The following is a 17,777-nucleotide window of genomic DNA, read 5'->3' on the forward strand; positions in this document are numbered from 1 at the left end:
TTTTTCCAAGCATAATGTAGCCATGGAAGAAATGGCAAAAGCACTGGCAGGAAAAGCAGATGGCCAAAGCTAGCATGACAGAATTGAATGAAAGGCTAATGAAGAAAATACAGCAGCCCTGAAAAGATAAGGAATGTTAATGAGAGCTACTAAAGGTGCTTCAGAACATGCTGGTCATCACCTAGTGGCGTGGGAGTAGAAGAACCTGTTTCTGTTCCCAGCACTGCAGTGAATACGTATTGTGTCCAGTTCTAGGCCCCTCAGTTCAAGGACAGGGAGCTGCTGGAGAGAGTTCAGTGCAGGGCCACCAAGATGATGAAGGGAATGGAGCATCTCCCTTATGATGAAAGGCTGATGTAGCTGGGACTCTTTATCTTGGAGAAGAGGAGACAGGGTGGGTGTCAGGAGGATGGAGCCAGGCTGTTCTCAGTGATGTCCAATGACAGGATAAGAGGCAATGGGTATAAGCTGGAACACAAGAGGTTCCAAAGAAACATGAGGAAGAATTTATTCACCGTGAGGGTGAGTGGACACTGGAACAGGCTGCCCAGATGGGTTGTGGAGTCTCCTTCTCTGGGGACATTCAAAACCCACCTGGACGAGTTCCTGTGTGACCTACTCTAGGTGATCCTGCTTTGGCAGGGGGGTTGGACTAGATGATATTTCAAGGTCCCTTCCATCCCTTAAGATTCTGTGATTCTGTGAGCCTGCTGCACTGTGCTCGTTAAATTATTTAAGCTCTTTGTTTCCCCACCTGTAAAGAGAGAAAATGGTGAAGACTTATCTATCTATTTATCTGTCCATAGTATTTGACATTTTCTGAAAAAAGGCAGCAGATGTTTCCATTAATAGATGATACTGTCCTGCTTTTACTTATATCTTCATGGGCTTATCTATCCTGGGTTTTCACATATTAGTGAGAAAACCAGTAATGACACAGATAAGTCTTTCCATACTTCTTTACAGAGGAAATCATGTTGCAAAAACATCTGGCTGGGTCAATGTCCTTGAACTACTCTGACAAATATTTGAAGACACCAAGGAAGAATAAAACATATAAAATGGTCATGGTATGCAAACACAGACCATACTTTTAAACAATCTGCAAAAAGAGATTGGCTCTTGAAGGAAAAAATAGGCAGCAAAACTCCTAAGTAAATACAGTTGATGAGTTAAAAGAAAAAAAAAATCAAAAAAAGACTACTATTTCTTCAGTTGGAAGAGGATCAATAGTAGTTATTAACCATTTACAGAATGAATACATTACCTGAAGGCTGTTGGCACTTCAGGTTTCCAATGGCTCATCTTGCTAACAGGTATTGACCAATTAATATTATTCAGTTGCCAACACTGATTAAGGAATATGAGATATGACTTTGTTAAAATCTAATGAAAAAACACTTCAGTATAGCAGGAAATAAAGGGGGTTTATTCCTAAGAGCTGAAGAGACAGAGAAGTTTGTGAAAGAATAGCTCTCTAAACTCAATTGAAATGCTGGCAGTTCACAGTGATCAGCCCAGATATCATATCTTTGTTTCCTTAATGCACCTTTTTTCAATCCTACTGCACCTAACTACTGTTTATTCTCTACTGTTTTGGGGGGGCAGGTGTCACCTCCTCCCCACCCCACCTCCATACATTTACAGTTGTACCTGTTAGATGGATAACAGTTTACTCTTTCCAGATGCAAAGACAAAAAAAAAACCCCAAACTAATGTTGAGGAGAGAATGGGTTCCCTAAGTATCTCACCGCCTCATGCCCATCCTCCAGCAGAGGAGACATCTGTAGGGGGAGGGATGCATCTTTGGAGCCTGAATCTACAGTGTACAAGGATCCCAAACTAATCACCATTCGATCAGTTACTTCTTTCCAAGGGCTAGTGGTCCACTCCCTTCTCTCACCTACATGATAGCTCTGTCCCAGTCCAAAGTCTGCTGGAAAAATTACATAGATAATTGCTGACAAAGGTAGGGACAAAGGTGGGGAATATATCCAACCTCTAGCTCCTCCTCTCCCCTATCACAAACATGTAACTGGGGAGAAGGGTGGAAGAAGTAGAGGAAAAGGCTTGGGAAGATCAAAAAGCACAACAAAAGACCAGATTAAGTCTTGTGGCACATATAGTACTGGGTAAGGCAAGACTAATGTCACAGATACCACATTACAGTGAAAGATTGACAGACAGGAATGTTGTTGGTTTTAGTATCTCACACATTTGGAATCACAGTACTGCCAAAACACCCTGTATGTGTTCACTGGAGCTGGACCCAAGACCCCAAATGGACTCCTGGACTGTTACCATAACAGCAAGAGGACACAATGGTGCAGAGGGAGAGCTTTGAGCCAGTGTGATAAAAGAATAGATAAGCTACGAGCAACAGCAACAAAAACATATTAAAATGGAAATGAATACCAGCACATGAATATTAGGGCAGGAGGTTGAGGTTTGCTCTTCAGAAACTAAAAATTGCTGCAGGAAACTCCTCCAAACCTCAGCCTCTTTTCTGGGCAAGAGTCAGACTAGCCTCTCTGTGCTTAATACTCTGATTGCCCCAGATGACATACATGAAGCCTGAGAAGCAAAGTCTGGCAAAATCTGTCATACATGATGTATAATCTTCTCTTGAGAAATTTAACCCTTTGTAATTTTCATGCTTCAGCACTGCCTCTTGCACATCACTAACAAAAGGCAGATCTTTAATATTGCCCCATTCCTCACAAGTGAGGGGAAGTAGCCATTTTCAAATATAAAATTAATAAAAAAAACATGATTGATGCTGTTATTCCTCCTGTTTTGTGCACAACAATTTGTCACGCAGTGGCACCTTCCTCTCTTCCCCAGGAGCATTTCAACAGAATCATATCTGGATTGCAATATAAAAGCTCAACCACTTTTGCCATTATTTCACAGAGGACAATAATTTGGTCCAGTTTCCACTGCAGGTCATTTTTCTTCAAGGGACAACAAGAGAGTTGCATATCTATGGCAGAAAACATATGGTTAAGCAGCCTCATCTGTAGTTCTGCTCAGAGACTTGATAGGCAGATAATGAATGCACAACAAAGAAGAAAAAATGATAGGTCTTATTTGAAGCCCCAGACTGAAAATGCCATTGTGCTTAGAGGATGTTTAACCAGGCAAGCCTTCATCTGTTACCATGGCAACCCGGTACCCAACCGCAGCTGCTCGGAGATACTGGTGAGAGATTGTCTCCCCTAGAATTTTACAATGTAAGTTCAAGCCATGAAAATCACTCTCCGCCGTGCAGCATTTGTGTGCATTCACATATATCTTACTGAAATGTAATACAATAATTATTTCATCTTCAATTCCAACTTCTATCATTCCTGCTTGATATCTCTGTATCTGCTAACAACTTAAATTGCACCATTTGATTAAACAGCTTTATTACAACCTCATTTCCTAACATTAACATCTTTCTTATATTTCCAGATTTTTTTTTCTTTTCTTTAAAGAGGAAATCTTAAACTTCTGTGCTAGAACCAAAATTATTTAAATTCTATAACGCTAGTCTGATTCTACCTGGAATCAGCAAATTTACCAAAATACCTTTTAAACCTCATAATTTCCACAAAAATTTCACTAGAAAGGACATTATTGGAAGTTGCATCCCTGATACATCTCTAAGTGATACACGTGTCTTCTTCCATTTAGTTATTTTTTTCATAGGATACTCTGTCATTCTTTGGATGGATAGAAAACCAATACAGAGGTTCTTCTCCCCCTCTACTCTGCCCTGGTGAGGCCTCATCTGGAGTCCTGTGTGCAGTTCTGGGCTCCTCAGCTCAAGAGGGACAGAGAAGTGCTGGAGAGAGTCCAGCGCAGGGCCACCAAGATGATCAGGGGACTGGAACATCTTCCTTATGAGGAAAGGCTGCAGGAACTGGGGCTGTTTAGTCTGGAGAAGAGGAGACTGAGGGGAGATCTTATTAACATTTATAAATATCTAAATGGTGGGTGTCAGGAGGTTGGGACATCCCTTTTTTCTATAGTAGCTAGCAACAGGACAAGGGGTAATGGGATGAAGCTGGAACACAAAAAGTTCCACTTAAACATAAGAAAAATCTATTTCACTGTTCAGGTGAGGGAGCCCTGGCACAGGCTGCCCAAGGAGGGTGTGGAGTCTCCTTCCTTGGAGGTCTTCAAGACCTGCCTGGACATGTTCCTATGCGACCTGATCTAGGTGAACCTGCTTCTGCAGGGAAGTTGGACTAGATGGACTAAAGGTCCCTTCCAACCCCTACCATCCTATGATCCTATGATTTCACCCAATTCCCTTGCAGTGTATGAGTGACAGGGTGGGTAACTTGAAGGCAGAGAGATTATAAAGACAATAAAGTTTCGTTCTGAAGGCATTCCAGCAGTTCCTGATGTACTTTTTCTGTATTATTCACTCCTTTATCACGTTACTCCATTTCTATTGTCTCCCTTATAACAAAAAAAAAATCTCATCTCATATATGTGATTATAAAATTTAAAATTTGTAGATTATTTCAAATTCACGTTGGAAGAAAAGACAAAGCCTCGAAGCCACTGTCATTCCTTTACTAGCTTCTAAGATGGCTGTCAAAAAATTGGTTACTTCATAACCTTTAGGATTTCTCTCTCCAAATAAAATTGGAAGTTGCGCAAGCAGAAGGGCTGCCATCATAGTTGTACTTGCAGGTCTTACTGCAGAACCTTGTGTGTCTCACACCTGGATTTCCTCAGATTAATGAAATTTGCTGATATTTATCTCTCTTGTCCTTTATTTATTTATTTTTACTCCAAAGATATGTTTTATACTACTGCCCAGGGGAGTTTTAGTATTTGTAACAGATACCAGATACCTTGTTTCTGCGTACAAACATTGCCTGTCCATGTAGATTAGAAACATCCAACACTTAAAAGAGGAAAAGAGCTGATTTTTGCCTTTGTTGTGCCTCTGCAACTTGGATATTCACCCGTAAACAAGCTCTACAGTGTCTGAGTTTACTGCTGACAGCATCCCCCTTGACATCATGAGTAGGGGCCAACACCTAGCTGTCCCAGTGTAGTTGAAATTGCAACAACTGCACTGCAAGTCATCCTCCAGGCAGTCAGTTGAAAGCTCAAGCATGTCTGCATGAGAAATAAACTGCCAGAATATAGCTTGTAAATAAAGGTAAAACTGATGAGTTTCTCAAGGACCTTTTTCTCAATCTGTTTGTCTACATCTAAATCACTGTCTGCAGAGATGTCAGGTAACAGATGCTCCTTTACTCAGAGCCAGCAGGCAGAGCAGCCCGCAGCAACAGAGGCTGAGCCTGAGCACCTTGTTGAGGTCCACGGCAGTAAACAAAGATAGCAGAGGCTCAATATGAATATCTGTCACAAAATAACATAATACTTAGCTTGCAGAACAAGCACAGTCCTCTGTCCTGGGGTTATTGGAGAAACTGTGGGATGTAAAAATGTTTCACAAGACTGGCAGCAAGGAAACACCATAATTGCTTATATATAAATAAAAAAGAGTCGAATTCAGGGACACCATGATAAATGAATTCCAGTATTTCTTGACATAACTATTAAAAAATATTAGTCAGATCATCTTTGTCCATGGACACTTAACATCTTGAATACAAATCTTGAGGTTTCTAAAGTAACAGCTTCCTCTTCTTCATCTAGAGTCTAAGTCTCATTTTGACCAGAGGGACTGGGAATTCACAAAAATCATAAAATCTGAAGTAGCTGAAATGTTATGAAAAAACTCGCAACTTTGTCAAAAACTACATAAAGTTACAGAAGCTGGTATAGCTGTGTGACCACATGGGAAACACAACTTCCCTCACTATTATATGTGTTCATTCAATAACTCTTATCTACCACCTCTGATGCTCAGGAACACATACAAAATGCATAGAGCAAATAAATGAGCTCAGCTAAACCTGCTGCACTCTACTCAGTGAAATAAAATCCATCTGTCTTAACACTGCAGAAGAAATATTGAGGAGAACCCCTTTGTTAGAGGTCAGCACAGTCAAAAGTGTGTGACCTAGCGCAGCTGGAAGAAATAAAGAGGAATATGCCCCAAGCAGTTGAGGTAAATTGTGGCAGAAGGAGAAAGACACTCCTTTGACCAGGAATACCCTCTGGGTAAGTTGTTCACATCTAAAAATTAGATCAGTTAGGAAGAACACTGTTTCCTGTTGCTTGGACCTAATCATTCTAACATTCAAAATAAAACTCCTCCTTTCTTATACTCGGGGTTCTCTGACCTCCTTTTAAGAGATGTCCCAAAACATCTGTTAGTTCAATGCCATTAGCATAACACAGTTTGCATATTGCTTCAGTATCGAAGGGCTGGAGGGCCAGAGAAAAAGCATGCTCCTATCTGCAGCTAAGTAGCCATTTTGCACCAGTGGATTTTCTCCTTCAAGTCTTCTGCAGTTTCTTTATTGCATTACTTTGTTAGAAACTGCAGTTCAATAGCATTCATTTTGTTTGTGTTGACTGCTCTAATAAACACAATCTGATTACTGCTCTGCCACTGAGAGATCGAACCTGGCATTGGTCACCTTTACCTCTGTCACTCATCATCAGTCATCTAAATGTTTGACTTGAAATAATGGCTTGAGACAACAATGCCTGTAAGGCGTTACAGATAAGGATTGTAAGCAAAAGAAAAACAAAAACTCTACCAACAAAAAACAAATTAAAAAAAAAAAAAAAACAAAATCAACAATGGCCCAGGATCTGGGTGAGTTAAGGTGACACAAGCATTTCTTTTTTAACTTTCCTCACATTACGGAAAGGTCAAGGGATTTTGCTCTTGTGAAGAATACTATTCTGTTATAAACTCAAAGGACATGCTCAGAATTGCAACGGGATTACTACAACAGAAACAGCACACTATCTGAAACTTGGCTCACATCAGGCCAGCCAGCACATTGCTATAAAAAATGGTGAGCACAAACAATAGTCCATTTTCCTGCATCGTCACAAGATGAGGTACACAGCAGATTGTTCCAAGATGAAGTACACAGTAGATTGTTCCAAGAGTTGTCCGGGTGACAAAACTTGTGAAAAGCAAAGGGCTACTACAAGGACAATGAGATACTGTGACCCAACAATGCTTTTTATTAACTTTGTCTTTTACCCACATCCATAAGCTTCCGAGATGAAGGTAATCCCTTAACTTCTCTAATTCACTATGCAGCACTGAATGTCATTAAGATGAGTATCACTCACTGGCAACACTAGAGAACTTTAAAAATAATACAATTACAGTTTCAGAAAGCCCAAGGAGCAAAAAAAGACATTATCAATCTGCCTATCTGCTTAAAATGTATATTTACTTAAAATATTTGTACAAAATACATAACATTTTTGCCTAGGATGCTGCATCCTATGAGCAAACAGAATTAATTTCTGTTACCATTTCATTGCCTAGCTAAGGCAATGAGTTTTTCTGTCTGAGAGTTGCCTCTGTAACCTTGTCACTGAGGTCAGTATGAACAATCCCATGAGCTAATATGACTTTATGTGAGTATAAACTCTAGTTTCAACTTTCTGTGATCTCTTCTCCCTGGCAGTGATCCTAGATGATTCATCTCCAGTGCAGGGAGCGGAGCTCTTAAAACCAACCTTAAAAACATCCAGTTTACGTTTGTCCCATGCATCACAACTTACTAAGTGATATAGAGCCTGGTCAGTTATGACCAAGATGAGCAAAGTGGTGGTGCCTTAAGCTCAAGTCCTATCAAGCATGACATGAAGACAGCTTGTTGCATTCGGATAGAAATCCAATGCCTTCAGTGTGATGGTGCCCAGGACTTCTCTTTAGTTTCTACTGCATTTTTTACATTTGAGGTTTCCAATAAAACTCTGGATTGATGAATCTGGGCATTCCAGAATTTCAAAGGATTAGTATTTTTGGTATCAATCATTTATTCAGTAGGCTGTTCATTTTATTGACACGTCTTACATGTGGAGCAGTACACTCACTCAACATCCACCTCACATTTTGAAAGGAAGAGTCAGAAGTCTGTTTCTAGGCTCCAGACAGGAAAAAAAATCCCTACACCCAAACACATTCTGAATGTCCTTTTTTTATGGGCCTTGGATAGATATAAGGAAGAGTTAAAGTTAATTGTATTATTATTACCATTATCATCATTATTATCTGTATTGCAGTATTATCTCACACTTTCAACCCCAAGGCCTTCTTTGGCTTAGGTCATCGCTTTCTGTTAGTTTCCAACCTCATCTGCCTCAAAACACAAAAGGGCAGAGGGAAGAAACAAAGGAGATAAAGAGAACTGAAAGACAAGGTACTACTACAAAAAGCATACTGTAGCACTGGAATAAATATAGCTTAGTACAATGAACTGGCTAAAGCATCACATGGGTAGTTTACAAAAAGCATCATTTTAGGCTTTACTATTGCAAGGAGATAACACAAACAAATAAAATTCCAGACAGATTTACTCCGAAGAACAGTTTTGCCTTCCACACACAGCAATGGGAGGAAAAAACCAGACTAAGCTACATCTGGAAAATTTTGCAAAACGATGCAGTAGTTGCCTCAGAAGAGAAATGTTTATCTGTTTTGTTAAGCCCTGCATGTTCTCAAGTATAGAACTCATTTTTTTAGTCCCTTGAGAAAAGAAAATGCTCAAAATACATGATCAAACAGAAGATGTGAACTTGAAAAATAAACAAACTATTATTCTCATATCTTGACATTAAAAAGCATGTAATTTCTCAGATATTTCAGTATCTGGTGACTCATGGGCATCCATCTAGAGAAAGTCTTCTCATCATGGGTAGCAAAGTCCCCAGCAGAGCCACCATGCCCTCATTCCATAGCCATCTGTTGTATTTCATGCTTTCCTTGATCTCCAGTTAACTTTTCAACCAATAATTATGGATTTACATTGAGTGTATCTCAGTATCACTTCCAAATACCCACCAAGCCATGCCCCAGTGTCTATCTGGAAATTACTATCATCATCACCACCACAGCACACAGATACACACACACACACACATGCATGCACGTGCAGGCTAGATACTACTAGCTTGCAAAGCTCACAAGGATTTGTGAACATTTTTACTTATCTGAACAACTGAAAAATGAAGACGAACCCCACCACTCCCCAGCATCCTACATATAATCACTTTACCTGTTAGGCAGCTCTTTGCTGATACCCCCAAAAGACTACTACATTTCTTGGTGGTCAGCTCTGGATGAACCATTCCCCAGCTGAGATACAAAAGGCTGAGAACATAGATGTCATCCGGAGAAGCCCAAAAGAGAACCACTGAGTAAGAAGATTTTCAAATAACTGTCTTCCCTCTAAGTGCAGGCAGGAGAAAGTTCAAGCTAAATGGCTCATAAAAACATCAGTGTTATGAAACAAAAAATGCTACCATTAAGATTTGTACCATTCTGATATGACTGATACATTCTTCCGGGGGGGGAGGGGGAGGGTGAAGGAAATACAGATGAAAATAAAGTATCTAGGTGTTGAATAAATGAATTTACACTGTTTCCTTCACTCTTTTGTGCTCACCATTTAAAATAAGTCACTGATTCAACCTCTGGCCCAGCTAGTCTAATAATAAATTAACTTATGTTAGAACAAAAGAGGCACCTTGTTCCAATACTTAATACATTCAAACATAGACCTACCACTCAAGCAAACAGGGTGCAAGTTTATATGCAAGCTATCCAGGTAAACATGATGAATGGTGTGAACCGTGTGTTTGATCAGCTGTTGCCGTGTGCAGTCAACCAAACAGACTGCATTCAATGTTTTATATATGAATTATAGCATCAAGATAAAGACCAGCTGGCTGTGAGGCAGAAGGCTATAAAGACATCTTTCCTTCCCACTTCCGTCACTCTGAGCTGAGTTATGTCGTGGAAACTGAAAGACTTGTAAAACTTGAATAGTACAAAGTAATATTTGTAAGATGAACAAGTTTCAAATGAATTAAAACTTCATAGAACTCTCTAACCACCTGAAACATTTTGCCATATATATCAGTTACCAGAAGTAGCTCGTGAGGTCTCGAATCTTCTAGATGGGATTACCCTTTCTTCTGGGAATGGTCTTCACTTTGTGTTCCACCATCCTGTTCCCTGTCCTCCGTTGTTATATACAAACACACACAAACCTCCTACGAAAATGATGCTCATCAATCTCTTGAGCAGTTCCCTGCTCTCCATCCATAGCTGCTATTGCTCCTGATGCCATCAAGGGCCCATTCCTTCTTACTTAAGTTCATGTCGCTGAGTCCCGTGGTGTTTTGGGTGCTATGCAAAAAGCAGCCCCAAGTACTTGCTAGGGAGGTAGGAACGTCTCTCTGGCAATGGGGACAGCATGAAGAAGGAGAGGGAACAGAAGAAGAGATGGGGAAGAAGAAAAAGATGGGTTGAATTCCCTCAGGCAGCTTTGGCCCTGAAAATATTTCACTTTCTCCTTGGAAGCCGATTCTTCCCATAAATACTATCACTGTTTTTTGACTAAGTCAATGAAACTTCTCTGTGTCTTGACAGGCACTTTCCAGCATCTCCTTTTTTTCTAACTTATCCAGAACCCATGGTCTCTGCAACTGAGATATTGATGCTTATTCCTGTTTCTGATTCCTTACAGCACTCCAGCCCCAAAAACTGGTCATAATAACAGTCTATAGAGCAAATACAGTTTCTAAAGGAATCCACACTGACATTACTTTTAAGCATGCTGTTTGAACTGAAAACTGATAGGACAGAAAAGGTCATGCAAAATGGAAGTCTGTGGATGGGTTATTTAAAAGAATGCGAGATATTCATGGTTTAAATATCAACATGCTACGGTGCACTCTCATTGACCACTGAAATCAGAAAAAACAACAACTCCAACCTTTAAACAAGGATCGTATAACATTATAAAATTATAAACCTTAGACACAAATTAGTCCGTAAGGAAATAAAGCTAGTCAATTGGATGAACTATCACATTTTGACAAACCATCTCACAAGTTTACAAGGATGGAACAGGTTATCAGCCCAAAAAGAAAATCATGCAAGGTTAAAAAATGTCTATACAAAAATAATTTAAACTGTAATGAGATGAATGGAATTTCCTCAAGAAATCAAAGCCTGGTTGAAGCACTGGAGTCCTTGGTACAGGAAAGACATGGACCTATTGGAGTGTGTCCATACTGGAGCACCTCTCCTATGGAGAAAGGCAGAGAGAGTTGGAGTTGTTCAGCCTGGAGAAGGCTCTGAGGAGACCTCATTGCAGCCTTCCAGTATCTAAAAGGGGGGCATGTAGGAAAGATCGAGACAAACTTTTTAACAGGGCTTGTTGCAAAAGGACAAGGGGTAATGGTTTTAAACTAAAACACAGCATATTTAGAATAGCTATAAGGCAGACAATTTTTACAATGAGGATGGTGAAATGCTGGAACTGGTCACCTAGAGAGGTGGTAGATGCCCCATCTCTAGAAATATTCACAGTCAGGTTGGACAGGGCTCTAAGCAACCTGATCTAGTTGAAGACGACCCTACTCACTGCGGGAGTGGATGGACTAGATAACTATTAAAAGTCCATTCCAAATCAAACCATTCTATGATTCTGTGAATGACGACTGATTTCAGAAACATTACTGAGAGCTTTGTAAGTGCATCAAAACACATTCTCTGCAAAGGAAAACCAAAAGAAGGTCTTCAATCCACTATGGCATTGCTCAGCAAACTTTCAGAACCATGATAAACTTTACCAGTGTATCAATGAACCCTGTGAAACAGCTGGCACAGAACTGAGACAAAACACAAAGGCAAGTGACTCGTGTTTTGAGAAGGGTCAGTGAAATAATATAGCTTTTTATCTTTAAATAACAGAATTGCTTAACTACACTTTTCAGTTGTGCTAGAGAAAGAAACTGCACTAGTGGGAAATGTGCCAAAATCACCCAGATTGTTTACATACAGAACAGTGACTTCTGAAGAACAAAAGCCTTCTCAATTGACTAAATTATCCATAACACCTAATTCATTTTCATTAGCTGCTGTGTAAGATATGTAAATACAGAGTAAACTCTCTGCTGGTTTATGATACTACACACAGCGCTAGAAGCTCACCTCTAGGACCATAAGGGCTGTGTAAGCTCACATTGCTCAGACAATACAGGCAGTACTAACATGTCTGCTTAGATTTCTGCCACACTTCTACAACTTTTGATAAGACTACCTCCACTCACTGGTTTTCCTTAAGTCTTCATGTACTCCTGAGATCACATTGGACAGCCTGAACACTCCCAGGATGCAGTCAGAGCAGTGGTTGCTCCTCACAACCTCTGCGACTGCAGGTACCAGTGTTTGACCCAGCATTGTATCAATGCAGCTGACATCTTGCTGTTTGCTGGGGACTAACGCATGGTCACTCACTACAGCAAGGGATGCATGCTTTAGATTACTCTTGTCCTTGATGCTGCCAAGGAGTAAAATGAGCAAATCAAAATTCACAAGCACATGGAGAGTGATCTTTTGGTAATCTCTGATGCTACAAGACAATTAACGAAAGAATAAAACATACACAAGGACATAGAGCATGAAGACAAAGGATGAAGGTGCATATCTGTGGTCAGGATGTCCAAGTAAATCATTTTTAACTGTATCTTCATTAAAGAAAAGCACAAAACTGAAAAGCTTACTCTTTCCATGTTACTACCTTTGGTTTGCAAAAATTAAAAGCATCCCAAGACTGTAAGTTTGCAGTGCCTATGTTAGCAAATAGTGCTGAAGAGCAGAAGACCTACAGAGTAAACCAGTTGTACCCTGAATACTGAATATCCATACTATATGCATGAAAAGGGCTTTATTTCTGACTAGCTCTTGCATACTCCTACAGGCTGAGCATCCTGTTAGGGGTTGGAGCTCCTACAGCATGTGTTTCTATTTGGTCTCGTGCCAACAGGAACCCAATGTATATGCTCTGAGCCTGCCCTGTGGTACACACCATAGAGCGGTATGTAGGGTCAATCAGGAGATCTGAACCAATGTGCTAAATGCAGATTAATACCTACCACCACCTGCAGTGTGATTAGGTTCTAGTAGTGTGCTAGACTGGACTCTGATAAACAAATTAAAAGCAACACTGCAGGTGGTTGTCCAAGTAATCAGTGCACTGAACTTTCCTACAAAGAACTTTCAGCCTTCCCTTTGTTTAACATTTGAGAAAAGATACACATTCAGCAGTACAGATAAGAAAGTCCTGTGGACTTTGCAGTTTGTAAGCCTAATATCAACTGCTTCAGCCAAACTTGGGTTCTCCACCAGTTATTTCCATAATAGCTACTCAGGAGTTCCATGCTCAAAGTTTTGCCATCCTAACTTACCTTTTTTGCCCTTTTTAGAGTGGTTTTCACATTTTGCTCAATAGACTGAACAAATTTTCCCTAATACCACCCTTTCATAATGGTTATATAAGCTAATGGAAAAGCTTTCCTTAATGATGCATCCCTCTGAGCCTTGTGAGATGAGATGGCTCCTGCAGGTAGACTGGAAAGCTTCTTATCAAATCCACTTTTAGATCAATTAGGAGGCATTAGTCAGTGAATTACAAGTGCTGTCCCTGCTGCCTAGGCTACCAAACTACTTCACAACATCATGCAGCTGCTTTCTGTCCTGTTTACTGTGCATTGCCAAGTGGTGGTTTGTTTTTTTTAAATCTAGAAGGCCGTTGTCAGGCTCCACCTAATTGCCTCATTACTCCAAAGCAGAAGCCTTTCAAAATAAAAGGAAGAATCCCCGATGGCAGATACAGATGACTCAAAATGTGAACTAAGAGCTTCATCGTGTTAACTGACAGGGAAATGTTATGGATTCCTTTTGTCTAAGTGCATCCTGGAGAAGCTGATATCCCTTGGAGAGGGTCACAGCCATCCCACAGATGGATCCATTCCATTTCACCATGTATAGCTATTTCATCCACATCCACATTTTGTTTTGGTCTGAAGGCTTCTCCTCTCCAAATGGGCATCTAATATGGGACTCCTAGACCAGTAATGTTCTCCTGAAACACTGATTCATTTGACAAACTGTCTTTTCAAAGTAAAAGTATTACAACACTTTAAATTACTAGCAGAGAGCAAAAAGAAACAACTAACTAGTGGAGGTTATGCATCTCACTTATGTTTGTCTTACAGTATGTCCCAGTTTTGTTTTGAGCAATAGTTTTGCCCTCTGCTTCATTTTTAAACAGATTTAACATATTCAGATACTAATACAAATAACACCCGATTTTGTTTTGGTTTTGTTTTGGTTGGTTGGTTGGTTTTGAAAGTAATTTGCAACAGGCTCACAAATGCAGTAAGCACTACTGTAATTATACAGCATATCAGATTGTCAGACAAATACAAAGCAAGGCTTAAGAAGAAGAGTACAAAGCCCAGTGGTATCTCACTAACACAAGAATGGATATCTAAATATTTTAAAAACCTAACATTTTAATAGAAATATTTTTTTCTTACAGTAGGTTTTGGTTCTAGATTTACAGGAAAATGATAGGTTATTTGTGAACAGGTGAAAGGCTTCACCTTTAAGGAAAAAAACCCCTAAATCTATTAACCTTACTTTGATTGTAAAATCTGTGCACTACAAACTTATGAGAACCATTTTCCTTAAGTAGGACTGGCATAGCATTGGGATAAAATCTGTTATATTCTTCGAAAACAAAAAAAGGAAAGAAGTCCCCAGGACAAAAGCATGGACAGGAAGGCACTTTTGAAAACATATGGAGGAAGTTTTCAAAGGAAACCTCTGAACAGATTCCAATATTTGATTTTAAGAAAACTTCTGTCATCAGTGTCTTGGTTAAGAAGACAAACAAGTTTGATGCCATAACCTTATAGTTTCCTCATAGTCATTTCCATCCTCATGATGGAGGAGCCCTCCAAATTAAAAAGAGCAAACAGAAGTACCTGTCATGACATAAGCTTCTGCTCTATGAGAACATTTTATGGTTTTGATCCAAATATTCTTCAGTATCACAATACTACATACAGTATGTGGCTAAGCATTTTAATCTGGGAACTTTTCTTTCAAAATATTCTTTAAACTACACCATTTACAAAGATTTCAAGGTCTTCAGCAGAGTTTCACATACAAACCAGAATCTACTCCTTAGTAAAAACCCTCTTGTTCCTCAAAGGTCTTTGCTGTCATCAGCTGTATTGAGATATTATGAAATCTTCAGAGAAGCCACAGACCATTTTTTTTACTTGAAAGAAGCCAATGGAGACCTAATTTTGAGAAGAATTTCATTACTTAACACTTAAATTAGCCAGTTCCTTAGTTTTATTATTTGCTTTTCAACAACCCTCTAATGAAGGACACTGAAAATGATTCAGCAATCAAAGTGGTATCTTTAGATAAAACACCAGTCCCTTCAGAGAACAGTGACTATCAGGGCTGTGAAGGCAGGAGAAAGGAGATATAAAGCCACACTTTCACTGCTTGAGTCCAAGGCTAATGACTTAGAGTGAATGGTGTTATCAAGTGTGGTACATAGTAGCTAAAGGAAAGTGACTGAAGAAAGGTGATTAGTCATTAGTAAGTTTTGTGCCTGTATATTTTCCCAGCCTCTGTATGAGGACGGGTAAAAAGTTACTACAGCATGAAATCAGAATACTTTGGTGAGGATTTGGTGCAAAAAGAAGTAAACAAAAAACTGGTTCTTTACAATCCCCACCAGCCACTTGCTGCTGTCTGCCAGTAGCAAAGAGCAAAGCACACAATTTAATGCAGCATGGCAATGCTTCCGTGTTCTGTCTGCACTTTCAAAAAAACATATGTAGGCTGTGCAGGCCTGCCATGAAAATATTCCCATGGAAACCATGAAAAACAAGCGTATATTAAAAGCTGTTACAATAACTCTCTCCAACTCGTTCAACAGGGGAACCTGTAGCACTCCTCCTGTATAAAAACAAGCCACTGGAAACATTTTTGTTTAGATGGCATGAAGAGCTACCACTGGTTAATTTTCCATAATCGACTTGAATGATGAAAAATTAGCCATAATGCTGTGCTCAGAACTGACTGTGCTATATAGAAAAGCAATGGTCAATTTTTGCTCATCACATAAACATACTTGAAACATTCAATAATTCTTCATCAGTTTGTTATCTGAGAAGCAGCCTTAGGAAATAACAGCAATGGTTTTTGTTCACTGCATTTTGTTATAGCAACCAAATTGCACTCTGCACACCTTAATATAATGGGTCAATAAACACCTAGAATTATATATAAATAAGCAACGGAAATCAGAAGCCAGGTAAAAAAACAAAAAAGGATTAATAAAGTAATGTTTCATAACACATTTTGAGTAATTTGTTTGCAGTCTGGCAAGAGATCATACTTGGATCTGTGGCTGTATGCATACTCATATGCACTGATGAGATGAACATGCAGCACAGCAGCTATCCCACTGCACAGCTCCTAAAGCTAACAGGCCAAAAAACAACTCTTTGTTATGTCAAAGGCACAGGGAAAAAAAAAAAAGGAAATCTACTGCACATATACAAATTATTTGGCACATGTATCTCAGAACAAAACACATGAGAGATTGACTCTGGGCAGGCACACAGATCTTCTAGCCAGGATTTGGTTAAAAACCAGCAGATTGCCACTCAGTGCCAAGAAGGCTTCCAGGCCTGCTGCCCATTTCTGCCACACTGCTTATGCTCTCAAATCCATACCTGTATTGAATGAGGAACTAGAAACTTACTAAACGATCCAGCTGATTTCTGGCATTTTACCGTTAAGCTTCAACCTGCTCTGAACAGAAGGCATCCAAAGATCTAAATTTGTCATGTAAGACCAAAGGACTCTGCATTAAAACCCTTGCGGTCAGTGCAGAAGAGACAGAGCATGTATAGCTTCGCCTGCCCAAAACTTTGAGAGGCTCCAGTAAAAATTACACAAGTCCGGGGGATGCTGGGGCTGGACATGGGAACAATCGTAAAAATAAGATAACTAAAATAAAACAGTAAACAATACAACTAAAATAAGAAATAATAAAATGATCATTAAAATGAATAGTACAAGCAACCAACATAATAAAAAATAAAAGCAATAAGATGTGAACAATAAGATAAAAATCAAATAAATTAGCTGAATTACGGGGACTCCGCTCAGGCAGCCTCATGGAGCCGGTCGGGCTCCGCTCGCACCTCGGGCTTCCCAGAGGAACCCCGCTCAAGTCGAGCTGGAGGCGGAGGCCGAGGCATCAGCGCAGCTTGTGCCCCGCCGGTGCCGCCGCTCCCTGGTGCCGGGCAATGGGCGCCGAAGCGGGCTGCGCCCCGGCTGCCGCCATCCACCCGGCCACCGCCCGCCCAGGCTCGGAGCCTCAAGGGCTGCGACAGGGCTTCCCGCACTGAGACCTCGCACCCACCTGAGATGCCGCCCCCGACCACGACCACGTCGCATCTCTCGGCCATGGCGCTGCCCCTAGCACCGGCCGCTCTCTCCCTCCTGCGGCAGCTCTGCCCGACTCCGGCGTCCCTCGGGCGAACCCCGCCTCGCCTCGCCTCCCTCGCCCCGCTCCGCCCCGCTGACGGTAGCCACCTCCCGCGCCCCGTACGAGACCGAGGGCTGGCGGTGCTGCGGGCCGCACGGAGAGGGGGCCGCCAGGTGAGAGGGGGAAGGGGGCTCGCCCGGGACCGAGGCAAACAGGGCTCCAGCTGAGGGACAGCTGACCCTCCAGGTGATGGCTGACCACTCACATCGGCCCCGCACACCC

The 17,777-nt window shown here is 40.7% G+C and overlaps 1 protein-coding gene across 3 annotated transcripts in view; it reads right to left on the reverse strand.

The window, feature by feature from the left end:
• LOC104558680 (amine oxidase [flavin-containing] B) overlaps positions 1-17,528 on the reverse strand; it is a 53,613-nt gene extending 36,085 nt beyond the window's left edge. For all 3 annotated transcript variants that reach the window (XR_009819098.1, XM_062000313.1, XM_062000300.1), the window contains exon 1: positions 17,430-17,528. Coding sequence is in view for 1 of the 3 variants with exons in the window: in XM_062000300.1 (XP_061856284.1) it covers positions 17,430-17,475 (46 nt within the window). In the remaining 2 variants the exon portion in view is untranslated. The remainder of the gene's footprint in view (positions 1-17,429) is intronic.
• Positions 17,529-17,777: the final 249 nt, after the last annotated feature.

Source organism: Colius striatus, chromosome 1 (genome assembly GCF_028858725.1).
Source record: "Colius striatus isolate bColStr4 chromosome 1, bColStr4.1.hap1, whole genome shotgun sequence".
In the NCBI taxonomy this organism is placed as follows: domain Eukaryota; kingdom Metazoa; phylum Chordata; class Aves; order Coliiformes; family Coliidae; genus Colius; species Colius striatus.